At 36.6% G+C, this 19,805-nt stretch overlaps 1 protein-coding gene and 1 pseudogene across 1 annotated transcript; both read right to left on the reverse strand.

Moving 5' to 3' along the window:
• Positions 1 to 6,958: 6,958 nt before the first annotated feature.
• On the reverse strand, positions 6,959 to 8,051 carry LOC129567961 (histone-lysine N-methyltransferase SETMAR-like; annotated as a pseudogene).
• A 684-nt stretch (positions 8,052 to 8,735) lies between these two features.
• LOC129567945 (uncharacterized) lies at positions 8,736 to 19,745 on the reverse strand. Its single transcript, XM_055445335.1, has 12 exons — positions 18,593 to 19,745; positions 16,146 to 16,240; positions 15,699 to 15,881; positions 15,473 to 15,615; positions 15,307 to 15,394; positions 15,070 to 15,240; positions 14,781 to 14,979; positions 13,532 to 14,692; positions 13,221 to 13,353; positions 11,091 to 12,658; positions 9,834 to 9,982; positions 8,736 to 9,759 (listed from the first exon to the last, which is right to left on the reverse strand). Exons 1-12 carry the CDS (start codon positions 19,014 to 19,016, stop codon positions 8,962 to 8,964), a joined length of 5,112 nt encoding a protein of 1,703 aa, XP_055301310.1. The 5' UTR covers positions 19,017 to 19,745; the 3' UTR covers positions 8,736 to 8,961.
• Positions 19,746 to 19,805: the final 60 nt, after the last annotated feature.

Here is a 19,805-nt window from a genome sequence, read left to right on the forward strand (position 1 = left end):
TGGTTCAATTTTTTCATCGATCTGGGTTAATTTTCAGGTCACAAGAGCATCGCTGAACTTCTCACCAGTAAAGGAGCCAATGTTGATATCGAAAATTTTTGGACTCAGACACCTCTTCATTATGCTGCTTCCCATGGTAATTTTGAATACTCTTTTCGAGTACTATGCGCATTAGTATTGCTAAGCAGCAAGCATTGAATATGCTTTGGCCAATAGACAAACATATCGCGATGCAACTGCCACGCACACTACTATCGTGCAAATAAATCGTATATCGTCGCATATACAGCCATCGCAACCAACTCACACACAAAACCGATTGGCATATAAACGGGTGTCAGAGTTGTGTGTGATATCTACTACACTTCGTCAGTGTAGCCTTGACTTTTTTCCACTAAATGGGAAATTGGTTTAATTTTTTCATCGATCTGAATTATTTTCCAGGTCACAAGAGCGTCACTGAAGTTCTCAGCCGTAAAGCAAATGATCTTAATATTAAAAATAATTTTAATCAGACACCTCTTCATTTGGCAGCTATGAATGGTAAGATTGACTAAATAGGATATCCCGCCGATCTCTTCCATTGATCCGTATTATTTTAGGTCACGGGGATGTCGCTGATGTGCTTCTCAAGAATGGAGCTAACGCTGATATTGGAGATAATTCGAATACCACAGCTCTTCATCTAGCTGCATCCGGTGGTAATGTTGAATGCTTGTTCTTATTAAAGAAACGATTGATTTGATCTCTTTCATCGATCCGATTTTTTTTCCAGGTCACAAAAATGTCGCCGAGGTTCTCCTCAACAAAGGCGCCAGTATGGATATCATGAATAATTTGAATAATACACCTCTTCATTATGCTGCTAGATATGGTAATGTTGAATAGTTATTTTCACAAAATAAAGAATCGGTTTGATCTTTTTCATCGATCCAAATTATTTCTAAGGTCGCAAGAATGTTGCTGAACTTCTCATCAAAAAAGGAGCCAAAGTTGATATTAGAAATGTTGAGAATCTAACACCTCGTCAGTTAGCTGTTAACCATGGTACTGCTGACTAAATAAAATACCGCTTTGATCCTTTTCATTGATCTGTATTATTTTTCAGGTCACAATAATGTCGCCAAACTTTTTATCGGTAAAGGAAACCGAATTAATATTGAAGAACTATTGGAATAGATTCAATATGCTGCCAACAATAGTAATGTTGAATATTTTACTTTTCCGTACACTTTGTTAAGGGAATTGAAATGGAAAGATTTTTTCAATCTACGATTAAATTTTAAATAAAACACCTTAAAGTGACTTTGCTTTTTCAAATTTCAAACATAAATCAATATGAATATTTATTTATAAACGAAATTTTGGTTCGGATGCATTTCGACATTTGTCATCCTCAGCGAGTATCAAATCACACTGGACTCAGCTCTCTGTGAGTGAGAGAAAAGAGAAGAAAAGTATACACAGAAAGCAAAACATTTAACAATGTTTTGTGGTGCGAGCGGACGCCAAAAAATTACAACAACTAAAACAATAAAACTCGGTGTCACCGAAACAGCTACTTGAAGTAAATTTCAATCGATCTGAACAGTGGTGACCGCATTAGTTGGTGCTTCCATCGTGTTCATTGCGATGCTTCTGTTCAAATACATATAGATGCTTTCGTATGCGTCGAGTTTGTGTGCCTTGTTCACTTGTTTTTTCAGCTTGATATTGCTCGCATCCCATTGTGTGTGGTTGTTTCCTAGCGCGTGTGCATGTCAAATACATCCGATCCCAGGCACATATCCAAGGTTGAATACGGTGTTAGCGACGCAGGCGCTTGACGCATACGCAAGCGCATATCGCACACGACACATTATGTGAATAAAGCTACAGTCAGATTGACTTGAACCTTAAACCATACAAGTCGTGTTCTTATTTAATTTCCCTCTCCAAGTAGAAACCTGTATCTATATGTAATTAACTTATCTTAATTAATATGGCGAGTCCGGCAGGATTGCCACCACGGATGGATTTAACCGTAGAAGTAACCGTCATACGACCATTCCACACGAAATCAATCAAAATTAACATGAGGTTCTCAGAATCGGCTGAAATTTTGCATGGAAGTTGGGTTTGGGCAAAAACTCAGAAAGCCAAAATATTTCCCCCGGGTCTGCCTCTGGAGACCCTGTATGGATAGTGCAAAAATCGAAATTTCGCAAATTTTCGAATTGTTTGTCCATTGATACAAATTTTCAACGCGACCATAGTCGAATGAAATTTTTATACAAGTTAGGGTTTGAGGAGCCCCTTCCAGCCTAAACTTTAGGTACCTCCCCAGATATCGCCTAAGAGTATAGAAAATTTACCCCCCATTTAAGTGGCGGTTTTTAAATTTTTTTTCGATTTGACATCAAAAATGGTCGAATTTTAGCAAAATTCTGCTTTTTTACAAATAATAAATTTTTATAATTTTTTCGATTTTTCGACTGCCATGCACCACATTTGTTAGAAAATTGGTCAAAAATGGCCTCTTATAACATTCACACATCACAATGTGTGACATCACATTTTTTGCATGGGAAACACAGTTACAATTGACTTCGGTGATGACTTCGAACGTTCGTTCGTTCGTTCGACAATTAAAAAAAAAAATTTGTTCGTTCGTTCGTTCGACATTTATTTTTAATTATTACCACATTTTATTACCAAGTAATAAGTAATAACTAAGATAATACAAACAACTTTTTTTCTTGTGCACTGCAGAAATTCATAAAATTGACATCTTCCCACAATACTCTAACAGAAATGTACCACTTTTTTCAATGAAATTGGTCGGATCGCTTTATTCGCGACTTTATTCGCGCTACGCGAAAAAGTATACTTTTTTCGCACCAGTATCGCAGAAATTTGTATTAAATCTTCTTTCGGATCTAACTAACTTATAAATAAAATATCTGCACCGAAAAGTGAGCCATCTTGTATCAACTGACATTCAACGTTCGTTAAGTTTATGATGACAGCTACATTTGAAGTGATTTTATACGAAATATTAATGATACTGATGAATTTAAAACGTTACTAAAAAGCTATTTATTGAACATGGAAAATCCTAGATTATAAAAAAACATGTCATAGATTTAAGAAAAATTTAATTGGCCTTAAGGCAGCATGTGATAAAATCATTGCACGCATAATTTAATCTATGCAGATTTTATCACCGGATCAAATAAATAATAATAAAATAAATAATTTTTTATTGCAGCTATGATTAAGATTACAGCTGATTATCGTCAGGTTTGCACGCTTTGTTCAAATGACGTTAGCTATGTGATCAGATAACACAGGAAGGGCAAATTTAATTGAAATTTTAAAGAAAATTAAATGCACTCCAAACAGAGTAGATAAATTACTTGGAAAAGTTGGTTTTTGCACTAGTTGTGCTTGGTGTGTGCCTATTTCCCATCAACGAGGTCCATGGAAAACCAACCTCGAACACAGAGCAAGACATTGAAGTTGAAGCAGAGGGTAAGTGACTTTTCGCCTCCGTTTTTTCCGTCCGTCCGTTTGTCCGAATCAAACGGACATTTAGCAAACGGACAAACGGACGGACGGACAAATTCCAATCATAAACGGACAAGTCACTCGGACAAACGAACGGACAAACAAACGGACGGACCAAATGCAATCATAAACAGACAAACGGACCAAACCAATTAAATACAACCAAAATGGACAAATGTACATGAGCCTGAATGAAATTTCGTCGTAAATCGATTCCTCGTCAAAAATAAATGAAGAAATTATATTCGCATCTTCATCATTTCGAAGTTCGAACTCATTTTTGAATATTTAATTTCTTTGTGTAATTTTGAAAAAATGGATTTCCGAAATTCGAACACTTTTTCGAAGAATATTTTCTGATGATTTTTTTTTATGAATACATCACAATGGAACTTCGAAGTTAATTTGAAATGCAGGGTTTAAATTTTCCCATCCGCCCGATGGAGCCTCCATCGATTCTATCGAAAGAATTTTTTGAAAGAGACTCTCTTTTTTTTAAACTAAGAAAATCGATTTATTTTAAATTCTATTGAAATAATTGATTTCGTTTGATGACAATCATCGTACAACAATTTGTGACATTTCTCCATACACTGCAACTTCATGCCATACTTGACATATATTATATGTTTCTAGAAAGAACTGTCGCCAGTTTTTCAAAGCGATCGAAACAGAGATTAAAATTTTTAAACGACAACGTTTCGATTGTCTTGATTATCGAATGATAGTTTATTTTTGTTTCTTAGTGTGTATAGCAGAATAAAGAAAATGCAACCGGCAATAAATACTGTTTTCACTGCCTATGCTATTGCAAATGGAACAAAGAACATGAAAAAATGTTTACACCTGTTGTCAAATAAATAATACTTTAATAGCCAAAAATGAGAACTAAGTCGCAAATATCAAGGTCAAGAAAGTAGCTGATTAAGCGGAAAAGTGTGTTATCCGAATTTAGCTGTTCATTTTGAAGAATGATTTTCGTATTTTACCGTTTTTAAGGTGAAATTTTAATATTTTTTTCATTCGTTAAAAACGAGGACATTTTGACTGATTTTGAAAATCGCGGAGGACGCGAGGATCGTTCTCAAAAACGAGGACTGTCCTACTGAAACGAGGACGTCTGTGCGCATTACATATATATGATTATCAAAATATGCATTAAATGAAATCAATTATTTTAATAAAATTGTAAATTAATCAATTAATTAAGTTTTTTTCTTTATAGTATTAGAAAATAAGTAATTTTTTTGCGCATCGAAATGCATTTTTTTACGTAGAAAAAGAGAAAAAAAGTTTACAAATATTATCGTCAACTTAACTATTTTTGAGTGATGGTGATTTTTTTAATGAAATAAAAACGGTAAATTGAATGAAAGGGCCAGTGTCACACTTGATATACCATTGGAAAGAGAGCCGAAAAAGCTACAATTTGATCAGGAAATTCATTAGTTTTGGTTGTAAAAACAAAACATTTCGGTCAATTTTCTAAGAGGTCTGATTTTTGGCAACAAAATTTTTCGGTTGCTTCAGAAATCGTCCAAAAAATGAAAAAAACCGTAAGTTGACACACCCTATTTTTTTAAAGAAAAACATGCAGTATAAACACTCAATATATGAAATTCATTGAATTTCGTTGGATTTTTAATCGTTTTCGGTCTTAACAACTACGAAAAACAATGAAAAAATGTAGAAAAATATAGAAATAGTAAAAAAATACAAATTTTCTATTTTTTCATATTTCATCGATTTTTTCGTGTTTTTTAAATCCGAAAACGATTGGAAAATCATTAAAATTCAATGAATCTCGTATATTGAGTGTTTACGATGAATAGTTGTCTCATTTTTCTGATTTTTTTTCGGATGGGTCAACTTACAAAATTGGTCGACATTTCTATATGCACGGAAAGAATTTCGCCATGTAATGATATGTGTGAAATGACTTCAGATTATGAAAATACACGAAAAACTAGTAAAGAAAGCTTATACTCGCTTTGCTGATATCTTTGAAATTGTCTTGATGATGGTCCGAAAAAATTTAGTTTTTATAAAAATGATTTTTTTTGCAAAAAATTTTTATGATACGATCCGAGCCGTTTAAGAAGCGTATTCACTCTTGGGAACTACTTTTTTATTGGTTTTTGACGTTTCTAAATCGATTGAGACTAGTCAAATTGACAATTTGTAGGTCAAAATACAAAATCGGCGGGGTGGGTCAACTTACACATACTCCCCCTATTTAGAATTTCAATATATATTAGGTTAAAAAAATATCATTCGAAAACTGTTTTTCGAATTTCGAAGATCCAGGATGGTCCCATTTGGTCCAAAATCCATTAGTCCCGAGAGACCATAGACTTAGGTGGCCAAAGAATTTGAAAGTTATGATGGCTGAAGAGAAAATTAAAAAACAAATACAACCAAAGCTGCAGAGCATCAGATTCGCTACTGATGGCGCCATCTAGATTTTCCATACCACAATGTACCGAACTAAAACGAAACGTGTGTATTTTGTTGTTGTAATCATTCACGGAGTGTACCTGCTGCGATGGTATGAATACAACAGCTCTACATTTCATGTAATAATAAATTTTCGAAAATTAGATTGCGAATATACTTTCTTTATTTAATTTTGGACGAGGAATCCATAGGTTCTGACACTAAATGCCGTTTTTCTGCACACATCAATTTCTCGTTGAAATTGAGAGCAATCTCAAATCTGTTTGTCGCATTGGAATCGGAATCGAAAATAGTTTCAAAAACATTTGGGGCGGGGGGCGAAGCAGCCCCAAGGGTTGAAATAACCCCATTCAGGTCAAATTCGACAACACTTGATTTTCGACCAAAATTTCAAGAAAATTGAAAAAACTAATGATGCCATTCGATAGCCAATCCAAATGATCAGCCTGAAAGGGGGGTCTAGGGGGGTCATTTCCCCCTCCCAGGGTTTCAAAATCGCATGTGAATTTTTTTTGTGCACTTTTTTCATTCTCGGAGTATACTCATACATAGTGGCTCGTGTTTTACGCACACAACAACAGGTCAACATAATAACACAACCTGTCAACCGGATTTCTTGAACTGTCATCGCATTCAATCTGTTTTTCAGCAGCACACAGAAGTCACTTGCGAAACAATCACCATCTAATTATTCAGTATTCTATCCAAAAATTTATTATTTTCTTCGATTTATCTCATTCAGTCCATTTTGCCAAGGGAGAAAGTTTAGTTTTTCCATAAAATCAGTTTAATTTCAAATCTAGTGGCTAACCACGGTTGAAAGACAAACTGATTGAATGCCCACAAACAGCAAACCCAATGATGCTTGCACCAAGAAAACAACCAGGTCGACCAAAGAATGCCTCAAAGAGTTTGCAAAGAGATTAAATCCACATAATCGTAGCAATACGAGGGTCGTTTTTTAATTACCCGGACTAGGCAAGAAAACGAAATAGCTTTTTGTTCATATATATTTATTTTTCAACATAGTCTCCACCCGAGGCGATACACTTTTCCCAGCGATGTTCTAACGCTAAGATTCCAGTTTTGTAGTGGTCGGCGTCAAGACCTCCAAAATACCCATTTACAGCAACAATTACTTCATCATCGTCGTTGAATCTTTTTCCTCCGAGCCATTTTTTGAGATTTGGAAAGAGGTAGAAATCGCACGGGGCTAAATCCGGTGAATACGCTGGATGCGGCAACACTTCGTATCGTAATTCGTGTATTTTTGCCATTGCAACGGCCGATTTGTGAGATGACGCATTATCTCTGTGAAAGAGAACTTTTTTCTTTTGCAAATGCGGCCGCTTAACCTTGATTTCATCGTCCAAACGGTCCAATAAAGTGGCATAATATGGTCCGGTGATTGTTTTACCACGCTCCAAATAGTCGATGAAAATAACACCGCGAGCATCCCAAAATACAGTGGCCATAATCTTTCCCGCCGAAAACACCGTTTTTGCCTTCTTTGGAGCCGATTCACCTTTTTTAACCCATTGTTATGACTGATTTTTTGTCTCTGGTGTATAGTGGTGAACCCAAGTCTCATCTGTGGTTATGAATCGACGCAAAAATTCATCAGGATTTGCTCGAAAGATTGCCAAACACTGCTCTGAAATGTCCATTCGATCGTGTTTTTGAAGCGGTGAAAGCAAATGCGGCACCCAACGCGCAGATAGCTTATGCATTTCCAAATGTTCATGCAAAATCTTAAACACCACACTGGTTGAGATGTGCAAAGCCTCTGCTATTTCACGCACCTTCAAACGATGATCATCTTTCACCATTTTGTAGACTTTTTTAATGTTTTCTGGCGTAGTCAACTCATTTGGACGACCTGACCGATGTTCGTCTTCACAGCTCGTTCTACCCCTTGCGAATTCATTCACCCAAGAATACACTGTGGTTTTCTATGGAGCAGAGTCACCAAGTGTTGCATCCAATCGGGCTTTGATATCTTTGCCCGACATATTTTCCAAACAAAAAAATTTAATCACCGCGCGAATTTCGTTTTTTTCCATTTTTTCAATTTTACCAATTTTTCTACTTTTGTTTGCTCGTTGTAAACAAACCAATGAACCGATTGACATGAAATTTGATAGGTCTTCCTAAATATGTCTGAAGTTGTACACAGTGTCAAAAAATATGGCACAGGGCTGTCCAAAATATGCGAGTCCGGGTAATTAAAAAACGACCCTCTTTATTGTAAATAAAACAAAATTCATGTACAATCATTATACAATAAAGAGTTTCAATGCAATGTTTTATTTCAAATGATAATGACATATGCTCACCGACACATTTGTTTAGGACAGTTTAGTATGATTTTTGGAAAGTTGAGTACGATTTTTGTATTTTTTTAGTACGATTTTCGGTAATTTGAGTACGATTTTCGGGAAGTTGAGTACGATTTTCGGAAAGTTGAGTACGATTTTTGTAAATAATTTAGTACGATTTTTGTCAGTTTAGTACGATTTTTGTAGGTTTTTAGTACGATTTTTGTAAATTTGAGTACGATTTTCGGTAATTTGAGTACGATTTGCGGAAAGTTGAGTACGATTTTTGTATGTTTTAGGACGATTTTAGTTTTACCCATTCAAAATGATTCGCGGTGAAAAACAGCAACATAGTATGCATATATTCTTCCATTTTTTTTAATAAATACTTTCAATTTAAAATTGCGATGATTTATTTTTTATTGCTACTATCGTGGCTGATTCTATATTCATTTTTTTGCATTTTTCCAAGTTAGGTAATGGAGTATGATAACGGTTTGAAATCATTTGAAAGACATACAGAAGGAGTTCTATCTAGGGGATCTATCTAATATAACAGGATGTTTGTTGATTGGTTAATCCGATATTGTTTTCTTGCCGTGTCGATGCCATCAATAATCCGTTAATTCATTTAGTTTCAGTCCGAGCTTCGTTCGTTCAATAAGTCACTGAGATCGTCTCTTCGGCCTTCACCGTTGTTTCTTCGCTGGTCTTGATTATTTCGTCCAACCTCTCGGTCCGCTTGCAGTCGGTTATTACGTCCATTGTTCGATTGGTCATCGCCATCATTATTACGGTTTGAATGGGTATTTATTTGATCTCTGTTAAATGTGCGTGGTCTATCATCATTGGTGTCATCGTCGTTTCTAGATCTCAACAAATCCCGGATTATGTCTTCGTTGTTTCTAGCGTTGTTTGATTGATTATCATCATCACCGTTACGATTAGAAAGGGCATTTATCTGGTCTCTATTGAATGTGCGTGATCTGTCATCGTTCCCAGGATTTTCGTTGTCGTTCCTGGATCTCAACAAATCTCGGACTCTGTCCTCCCGATCTTTCAAGTATCTGTCTGAATCTGAATCGGATTGGGGCCGGCGGTCATTATCTCTGGATTGTTGTCTGTCTTCGGAAATCAATCGGAGCAAGCTGCGCAATGTGTCTTCTCTGTTAGCTTGCAAGATTTGGCGGAGAGCTTCATTGTTATTTCTTCCATCGTTATTGTTATTGTTGTTATTATTATTATTCAAACGTTGGTCAAACTGGAATGGAACTGGTGCAGCCAAATATGCACGATTTCCATCAGACAGGTATGTACTGGCCGGTAAACGGACTAATGTTGTGGGGACATTACGAAGGATTCCAGACTGCGTCGACACTCCCGTTGGAATATAAACTTGTGCGCAGGTAATGCCAACCACACACACCGCCAATAACTTAAAATAAAATAAAAAATGCCAAAGCAATAAATAATATGATCGCTTTGAGTTGCTTGCAGAGCTATACTTACCACTTTCAGCATTCTGCCGGTTCTTAACACAAATGAAAGATGTTTACGAACTGAATGGAACGATTGAACTGATGATTGATTCGAATCGAGTCTACCTTTTATATAATCAATTGATTGAAAATTGACATGATTTTTCCATTGAAGAAGAACTATGAAGGGGGCTCATTTGAAAATAGATAGGAAAAAAATGAAGCGGTATCGATTACAATGATTGTAGAAAAATACACATTAGAATGCATGAATTTTATTTACATATGTTTTAGAACAAGTTTTACAATGAGACATGAAAAAAATGAATATTCTTATGGTGCACGCTGACGCAAGGCGACAAAAATATTGTAATTTAATTGTGATGCACATAATATTGGTTTGCTATGGGCTACATATAACCGCATTAACATAGATACTAGCCCTTGCTGAACTTGTTTCAACGATATCAATTTCGATTCGGAACACTTTAACAATTCGTATCAAATGACTTGTTGTCGTCTAAAGTTGATTTGATGAGTGTTGAGCATCTTTTGCCTTCCACAATTTCAATGAGCTTGATGAGTCGGTGTGTTGTGTGGATTTGAGTGCATTTGCTCTCTCAGCTGGCCGTTACTATAATTTCGTGTTTGATTTCAAAGTTGTGTAAACACAAAGGCACCTTCAGAACGAAATACATTTAAACATACTATCTAAAATTAAAATGCTCAGCTCGAATATTTTTTTGAACCATTTTGCTTGTGTATGTGTTAAGCTATGTAAAAAATATCTAAAAAATGTTTTAGCGATTCTCTAAATATATGCGCGATTTACATCGAATTATTTCAAAATTATAATCTCAAGTTTCCTTCTTTTTTTTCTCTTTCCGCCTTCCTCTCTCCCTCTCTCTCTCTACACGAAATACAATTAATAGTGCTGCAGTTACAATTACAATTAGAGCTAAATAGGTATTTGTTCATAGAATTTTGGTTCGGATGCAATGCGTAGATGCAAATTAAAAAAAAAATTCTCTATTCAAAGTGCTAGATTATTCAGTGCAGTGTGATCTCAAATCACCATTGGTATATATTCAAATGTAGCACCTATTTTGGTTGCAATTTTTTTTATCACAATGAAAGCACTTTTAACATATATATAAAGTAAACAATTCTACTCATGCCCCGGCTATAAAATATTGGTTGCCAAAAGGCGGGAGTAAGCGACACTCATGTAATAGCATTATTAATCAATATCCATATATGATCCACATTTGGAAGCTATTCATTGTCTATGCATTTCGATTTTCAAAGCGTTTGTGCATTGCACGTACACTTGATATCGGATTTATGGTTGCTTTACCCGATGCGTTCGCCACTCTTGCCGCCACATTCGAATTTGTTCTCGGCAGATATGGTTTCTTCGTGGAATCAGTTTGACTAGTTTCCTTATTCGAACCATTTTTCTGATCGCTCAAATTTGAAATGGATGGTTTGGTGGCAATCACTGGTTTTGCGCTACCCGGCCCATTCGCCGACAGTTTCTTGACAATCGAATTTACATTTGGTTTATGGGATTTTTCAATAGATTTTGTGACTTTAGTTGTATTTTGAATGAGTGGTTGCTCAGCTCCCGACGGTGCATTCATATAAATATTACTAGTTTCAGGTGTTGTTTTGTGGCTATTCGCTGGTGGTAATGCTGTTATGCTCCCATTTTTCTTCGGATTTTGACTAATATTTTCATAGGTGGTTTGTTCATCATTTGGAATTTTACCCTTATTCGTGGACGTTGAATAGATTGAGTTTTTGTTACGGTTTTCAATTTCATTAACAATCTCATTTAATAATCCGTTGCTGGGTGGCGGTGGCACTTCTTGGACATCTTCAATAACCGCATAAATGTTATCGGTGCTGTTATCAACTGAGCTGCCATCGCCATTCGTGTTTGCATAGATATTCCTGAGTGATGAGGCACTTGAACCCGGTAAATTGGCCGGTCTTGGTGGTGGTGGATTCTTCGGTCGATCAACGACATTGACACGTTTTGTTCCAGGTGGATGACGCATCGAACCTGATGCAAGCACATTTCGCTTCACTTGAGCTTTTTCAGTTGATGGACTTCGCATACTTTGTGACCGACCAAATGAGACTGCCTTCATCGGAGCCGATATATCAAGCTTTGTCACAGAGTTCTTTTGAGTCAGCGGCTTTTTCAATAAAGAGTTAGGCTCATTTGGCTTTTGCGCAGCATTCGGCACTGTATTAGGTTTTGGCAATGTGTTGAATGAACTATTTTGAGCACTTTTATTTGCATTGGCTGTAGCAATGAGCTCTTTTACGGAACAAGTTGAATTTTCTAAAACGGGATGAGAAATTTTTGGCCGTTCCTTTGCATCACTTTTCGAAGCGAATAGCTTCACTTCGATGGGGGTTTCTGGTGTCTTTTTAGGAGACGTATTTATATTCTGATAGCGAAACGATGATGGAGACGATTTCGGAACAGACACCGACGATGATTTTACTGTTGCCTTTTTTGGCGAATTGGATACTGGTGGCAGCGGTGCAGCACGGCTTGGTACGCATTGTTCGTTGATCGTCTCGGTTTTGGCGACTGGGTGAACGTATGCAACATTTGAGCCTCCGATAATGTTTGGCTTTGTCATTGGCAGTGGTTTTAGGGAAAATCCTTTGAAACTTCCGAAAAGTTCCCGTTTTATTGGGTCTTCATTGGCTTCGTTCGCCTTCAGAAGCGTTGCATTCATATCATCAGTGCTGCTGGGCGATAGTTGATGCGATGATGGTGCAGATGGTGGAGGTGGAGCCGGCCGATCGGGGTGATGACGAACCGAAATTTTCAGACTTGAAGTTACAATAATAAAAGAAAATGAATTAGAATATGTCTTTCACAGCAACAAAAGATAGAAACAAATAGTTCATAAGATTCTAAACTAAATCATCACACCACAGCAATTATACTCACAAGGAGCCAAAAAGCAATGACACATACTAAAAAGCAGATCCAATACACCAGATAGAAAGGAAAGCAAGAACATAAAACTAAACACTTTGAAAAGGAATAGCATAAGAACCAAACACCATATGTAAAATAGAAACAAGGTTTGTTACATGCACACAATACATTGCAATACTATATATAGAAACTATTGTTACTACAATAAGCTAATTTACAATATTAAATTATCACATTAGTAAACAATAGACATTACACCAATCCCATAACATAAATCAAGTGCTAAAAGAATGAAATAAAACAGACAGTTTTAGTGACATGTGCAAGTGTACAAATCGAATTTAATGCCAATCGGACCAAACTTGTGCATTTGTGCTAAACACCAATTTTTTGTCAGTTATTTGTAAATTTTCCGGCATTTCTACGTTATGCAAATGCTTTGTTACATACTCATTAGCTGATGTCTGATTGATAAACCATGGACGATTCTGTCGCCAATAGTAGAACAGGAACAGCGACAACGAAATAAACGGTACGACGCCCAAGAAGAAGACGTACATAACGCGAACAAAACCGTATCCGTCTGAAATTTGAACAAAAAGAAGAATTTCAAATATCGATTCAATTTGTAATTGATTCGATGCTTCATATTTAATGAAGAATTTCTTGAAAAATAATTTTAAATGGATTCATCATCAAAAAAAGTCACGATCAAAAACTATCGTAAATACAAGGCAATTCCAGTATTTCGATCAAGTTACCGTATGGATTTGAAGCTGGTCCAGAGTGAATACTTCCTCCGGCTCCCGGTGCATCACAAAACGGTGGCGCAAATCCTTTTTCACAATGGCAATGTCCAATGTTATCACATACTCCATGCTTATTACAGTCATTGTCGCACATTTTCGCTTTGTCCGCCGCACGAAGTGTTTCAATTGCGACGCATTTCTGACTAACACACAATTTCCCGTCGTCACACTTTGAGCCATCTGGTGCAAGTCCTGGATCAACGGTTTCCAAGCCCAAATCGATAACTGCCGTTCGACACGGAATAATACTACCGCCATACGTTATGAAGCTATGCGATAAAACGGCCACCGATTCCAAACCAAATTCGAGTCGTTCGTTTAGATGACGGCATTGCAACATTCCACAAAATATATCCGCTTTGGCACAACCGTTGTAAACATTAGCGGATCGATTGAAACCGCAATTCCCATGCCGTGAGCCCTCAACGTTTTTCTCATAACACTGCTCAGAGGATTTGCCGGAAGGTCCCCATAACATCTTGCATTGATCATCGCGTGATTTGCACGAACCATTGTAACAATATGCTTTACCGCCTTCACACACTTCAGCATCACGCTTGAAATAGTCGATTGGACAAAATTCGCTATTTCCATCACAATATTCAGGCAAATCGCACTCTCCAACCGCTGTACGGCATTCAAAACCGGGCTCATGCAGCTGGCACGTAGTCAAATCACAGCATTTTCCCGTAGCACACGTAGCATTCGAATAAAGTTTACATGTATACGGATCACAGCATGTATTCTTACAAACACCCGGTAGACCGCAGTCACATTCTTCGCCCGTTTCAACGAAACCATTTCCGCACGTGGGCGGTTCGTATAGATGTGTTGGGACATTTTTCAAACAGTGATTCATTCCCTGATGAATTGCCAAATTCAACTGATGTATGCTGCATTCACTCCATCGAGTTGGTGCAATCGATGAACTCGATGCCGACATAATGCATCGCTCATCGTCGCATTTACAGTCCGATGTATCATGTTCCATGCCAAAATTATGGCCCATTTCGTGTGCAATCGTTGTTGCTACGACACTAACAATTTCGCTATGATAAGTTGAAACACCCCCAGAAAATTCAAACGTGCAAATTGGTCCCTTCAGCGCTTTGCCTGGAGCGAAATTGGATAATAATTACATGTTTTATATATCGTTTGAAATTGAAAAATAATAAATTTTTGATATGTTATCGCTTCTTACCAACAACACCGCCTTCAAATTGAATTTCAGTCAATAATTGCGCATTATCGTTCGGATGATCTTTAATTAGTACTTTGCGTCGATAAGTCAAAAAATTCTTCAACGTTTTGTCTCCATCACTAGACAATTCGATTTCATTTTTCTCCGTCCACACAACAACACCGACCAATGCCACGAAAATGTTCAGCGGCGCGTAAAGCTGAAATGAGTAGAGAAAGTGAGTGTTAGTTGTTTTTAATTACGCACAATAAAACCGTTTGTTTATTCGCATTAATTGAATTTAGCTCACCGAATTGATGATGTTCGCAATATCTTTGCAGTATTTGTGAACTTTATCGAGGTTTTCGCCCATTTTTTTATACACACCGTTGTCGACAACGATCACCATTTCCACAAATGATGATCGCCGATTTGCGTTGTACGGCTCGCGTACTGGAGCTTCGGTCACAGATCGTTTGATCTATAATAAACAGCAGAAAAGTAGATTTATTAAACACCGTATAACGGACATTGACTTTCGACAAACCTTTTTCTTCGGCATTTCGGCTATGATGATCGGGTCAGCAAACACTGAATTCTTAACGATTGGATGCATTTCATCCATTTGACTTTGGCTAAATAGAACGAATAATGTTTTCAATTAGATTATTAAAAAAGTAATAAAAACTCTTAATATTTGGTTGTTATTATACCTAAAGAGATAGTGCGGTTCCTGTAGGCCACTCTCATCATTTGGATGAATGAAATAGGTGTCATTGCTGTCGTATATCATTCCAGTGATGCCATTACAAGTTGATAATACCACAATTGAATCGGGATTGTTCCGTATGCGACCCTATTTTTATTATTGCAAAGTAAACAACATCACGTGTAAATATGATTCAGTTTTTTGCGCTCTTAACAACAACGCATACTCACTTGATAGTGACATAAATTGGAATTGCTCCCGTTGAATGTTTGAATGTTTTGCGATCCGTTGGCATTTTGGGTTCGCAAAAAATGTCGGTCGGTTAATAAGCCATGGGCTAAAAATAAATCAGCAACAATCGCCTTGTCCAGATGTGTGTACTCCAAAATGATGTGGCGTGCGTGTTCGCCATTCTATGCGCGATGCGGAGAAATTGACATAGAGAAGATACAAAATTAGTAACTCCAACTCGCTGAACCGTGTAAAAAGAGTTTATATTTGAAAAAAGAAAAAAAAATCAGCGAATAGGAACACCGTCACTCTATAATCATACAGTGTGTATGTGTGTGTATGCTTCATTCGCACATTTGTTTCAAACACTGTCATTATTATGGCTGTGAACAGTTATGTTTCGTTGGCTTATTTTACAAACAATGGATAAATTGAAATTGATTTACCGTTTGTCGCGTTGATGTCAGTATTTTGCGCTGATTTGTGCCATCAAATATTATTGGCTGAATTACCGAATGCGTTTTATGTATGCTGAATATGTCTGAAAGCAATTTATACAGATTATACAATTTGATCAAGCAATCAATCTGCTTACATAATATCAATTCATAAAAATTATAATAATTTCAATGTGTAATTTGGTGTCAACGCTGCAATTCAATTGAATTATTCGATGCATTTTCATCATGCATACATAAATAAATAAATGAATGAGTCAGGGCAAAAGTGTGACTTAGATTTTTTTTTGGAAATGAAACACCGAGTGTTACATTTTAATAAAATTAGTTTTTAATGATTCACTTTGAAAAACGTTTGCGCTGATATTTCACTTGAAAAAATGTGCGCGGATATTTCGTTTAGAAATACTTTTTTGTTGGTGATTTGGTTGATAATTTTGTTTTGATAAAACATATTTCTTCAAAGTGAGACACCAGCGCTGACATTTTTCAAAGTGAATCATTAAAAATTAATTTTATTACAATGGGTCAAACTGGGTGTTTCATTTCGAATTTTTTTTTTCGTCGATGCTGAAATTTAAAAAAAAATCTTTCGTTATTGTTTCGTGTATAATCTGAGAATAAGTCTCATTTTTGCCCTGACTCATACAAATAATATCGTACACATGAAATGCTACGGCGTAGCATTGCTACGCATTTAACAATCTTCCGCGTCGAGCCCAGGTGTATTATTCAAATTTACGTTTGTAAACATAAACGAATCTTCACTTTTTTCGTGACTTGTTTTAATTGCGCGACCGATTTGTAATCCAAATTCGAAATCTGTTGAAATCAAGCCATTGCTTTATCGCACGTAAAACGAAGCGAAAAGGAGGTGATAAGAGAACAAAAGAACAAAGAGCGCAAAATAATACAAAAACAAATAGTTGAAAGAGAAGCAGAAAGAAAAAGAGAACCGAAAATGCGATCGTCAAGTGTTTTCAAAGCCGTTTACGGCGTGCTTTTTTCTGTTTTCTGTTTATATTTTTTCTGCTAATGTTTATGTTTTGACAAGATAACGTTTTGCCGTAGATTGTGCTGTGTTCAGGGTTTTTTTTCTGCCATCTAATGCACTTGGAATAGTTGAATAGTTTAGAACACATTTTAATGCAATGAACAAAGTAAACAACACCACAATATTCCAATGGTTTGAAAGGGAAAAGGGAGGGAACATGTTCTATTTCTTCAATTTCTCATCACACTTCAGTGCCTTAGAAGAGACAATTTCAAGAAGCTAATGCTAAAACTAACACACTTAATGGATTCGTCGAAGTGCACATTGAAATAATTAAGAACGTTCTGTGAAAACGATTCAGTCGCCGAGAAATAAATTTTATTTAATTGAGTGATGATCGAAGCTAGGCAATGACACACAATGTGCACTCATCATTTGCTCGTTCATTCGGCATGGAGATAGATCTATCTATATGTCGTTTACCAGTTGAAACCAGCACATATGCTAGAGCGGAATAAAAGAATATGATATCACTTGGAAACGCATACAAATCACTTGCGCCACTTCTTCCGTATTTGCTTTTGTTTCTTTGTTCTTTCCTCTCTCTCCTTCCTCTCTGTCTCTCATTTCCATCTCTTGAGATTGAATTGGTTTTAAATTTAGACATTTTCTGATTGCCCTGCAGCAATTTATCATCATTTTAGTGTCTGTGCGAAACGAAAAGCAAACTATATGCTCTATATCGCACAAATAATAAATATGAGCGAGGGAGAGAGAAAGAGAGAGAGAAATGCGTAAGCAGTAATACAGCAATAAACGTTTAATATTATGCATGAATTGAAGAAGCTGTGCAGTTATTGTTGTTGTTGTTGTTTTTTCCCATTATTTTGTTAGGTTGCACACTCGGTCGGAATGAAAAGTAAAAGAAGAGAGTGTAAAAACAAATGGAAACAACGGAAAAGTACACAAACGAGAGGAAATGTGTTCTTCATATGCGTTGAATGCACAATTACTCAGCTGCCTCCATCGCCGCCGCTGCCATAGTCTTCATCGCAGCCATCACATCCATTTGGATGTAATAATACACAAATTCATGTTATAAGTTGATATTCGTGACTACAAATCATATGGGAGACGCAAAAGGCGCAAATACATTCCGTTTTACACACACTCGCACGCACACGAATCAAAGTGATTGGGAAAAATCACGGCATCAGCAAATGAAGAAAAATTTGAATAACAATAATTGAAATTAAGTTGAACAAAAGATGTTGCAGAAATGATGATCGCTAAATTACTCACGCCGCATAGTTTAGTATCAAATAAAAGCGCATCGGATAATTTAATTAATTCGAAACAAAAAAGACGTTAATATTTCCACGAAACGACGTTTAATCATTCAAATCAAGTCCCCGAAGTGAATAGCGAATGACTCACTCACCTGTGTTTCGTACTATCTGTCGCAATTCTGGCTGCTGTTGTTGTTGTTGCTGACCGCGCACTGGAGAGCCAACCGCGAACAGTAGAACAATGACGACAACGAAATGAATAATTCGATGGAATGCAAATTCAGAATAAATCGCCAGCCCATTATTCATCATACGGTTTTGTACTATACTATTATGTTCTAGGCACCGCTGAGATCTGTTGTATTTCATTTGGGGCTGTGTCCGTAAACACTTGCCTTTTGTTTTATCAATTTCAATTTCACAATTTCGTATGCGGCGGTTTCCGTTTGTACTTCGTACAAACATGTCGCTGTTGATTTCTTTGAACAATTTTACGTGGCCATTGCACTCGCTAGAACTAGAACTGGTGTCGCGCACACTGAATTTCCTTTGTTTCATTTTGGATTTTTTTTTCATTCAAACATTTGCCCAACACAATTTACAATACTTGTGCCAATTTGTTTGACCAATGGAAAAACTATCGAAATAACCCTGAAACCAATTGGTAAAAAAAAACGAAGAGAAAACACACACGGGAGAGAAAAAAAAAACACACGCACTCACAATGGGAACGAACACTTTCAGCACTTTTTAACTCTTTTCATTTTCTTTTACACAGATTTTTTTTTCGTTTGTTTGGAAAAGATTTTCAATTCGAATGGAAAAGATTAGCAGTCGGCCGCTTTTCACAACACAATCTAACTGTTTGCACTTCACAACGGGTAATAAACAATTGAAACGAATAAGAAGAAAACGAACGCACAAACAAAATAGTAAAATTTTACTAGAGTTTAATTTAATGAATTAAATGAGAGCCAATTTTGTGTGTCGTGCAACGCTAGAGTTTATTGTGTGTATATGAACGAAGTGTGTGAGCACGACTCAACCTACTAATGTCGTTGCCTTCGACTGAATTATACATGCAGTTGACGATACACTCAAGTCCGAGAAGTGCGAATACTCGGTCGCCTTTGTCAATAGAAGCCAGCCGGTTTGTAGTGGTAATATATAGAGTGGCATGAGAGTGTATTGGTTCGGTGACGATAGTAAATAAAAGAGAAATGAAGAAGAAGAAAAACATACGGAGAGAAAGAGAGACACAGAGGCAAACCGAATGAACTGTCACTTTGTTCATCGCTCATTGTTCTCTCGAGGCAAATATTCGGTGCAAATTTGACAGCAGCACTTTAAATACTTAAAAGACTT

This window comes from Sitodiplosis mosellana, unplaced genomic scaffold (genome assembly GCF_009176505.1).
Source record: "Sitodiplosis mosellana isolate CC-2019 unplaced genomic scaffold, AAFC_SMos_1.0 Smas_scaffold_14, whole genome shotgun sequence".
Taxonomy (NCBI): domain Eukaryota; kingdom Metazoa; phylum Arthropoda; class Insecta; order Diptera; family Cecidomyiidae; genus Sitodiplosis; species Sitodiplosis mosellana.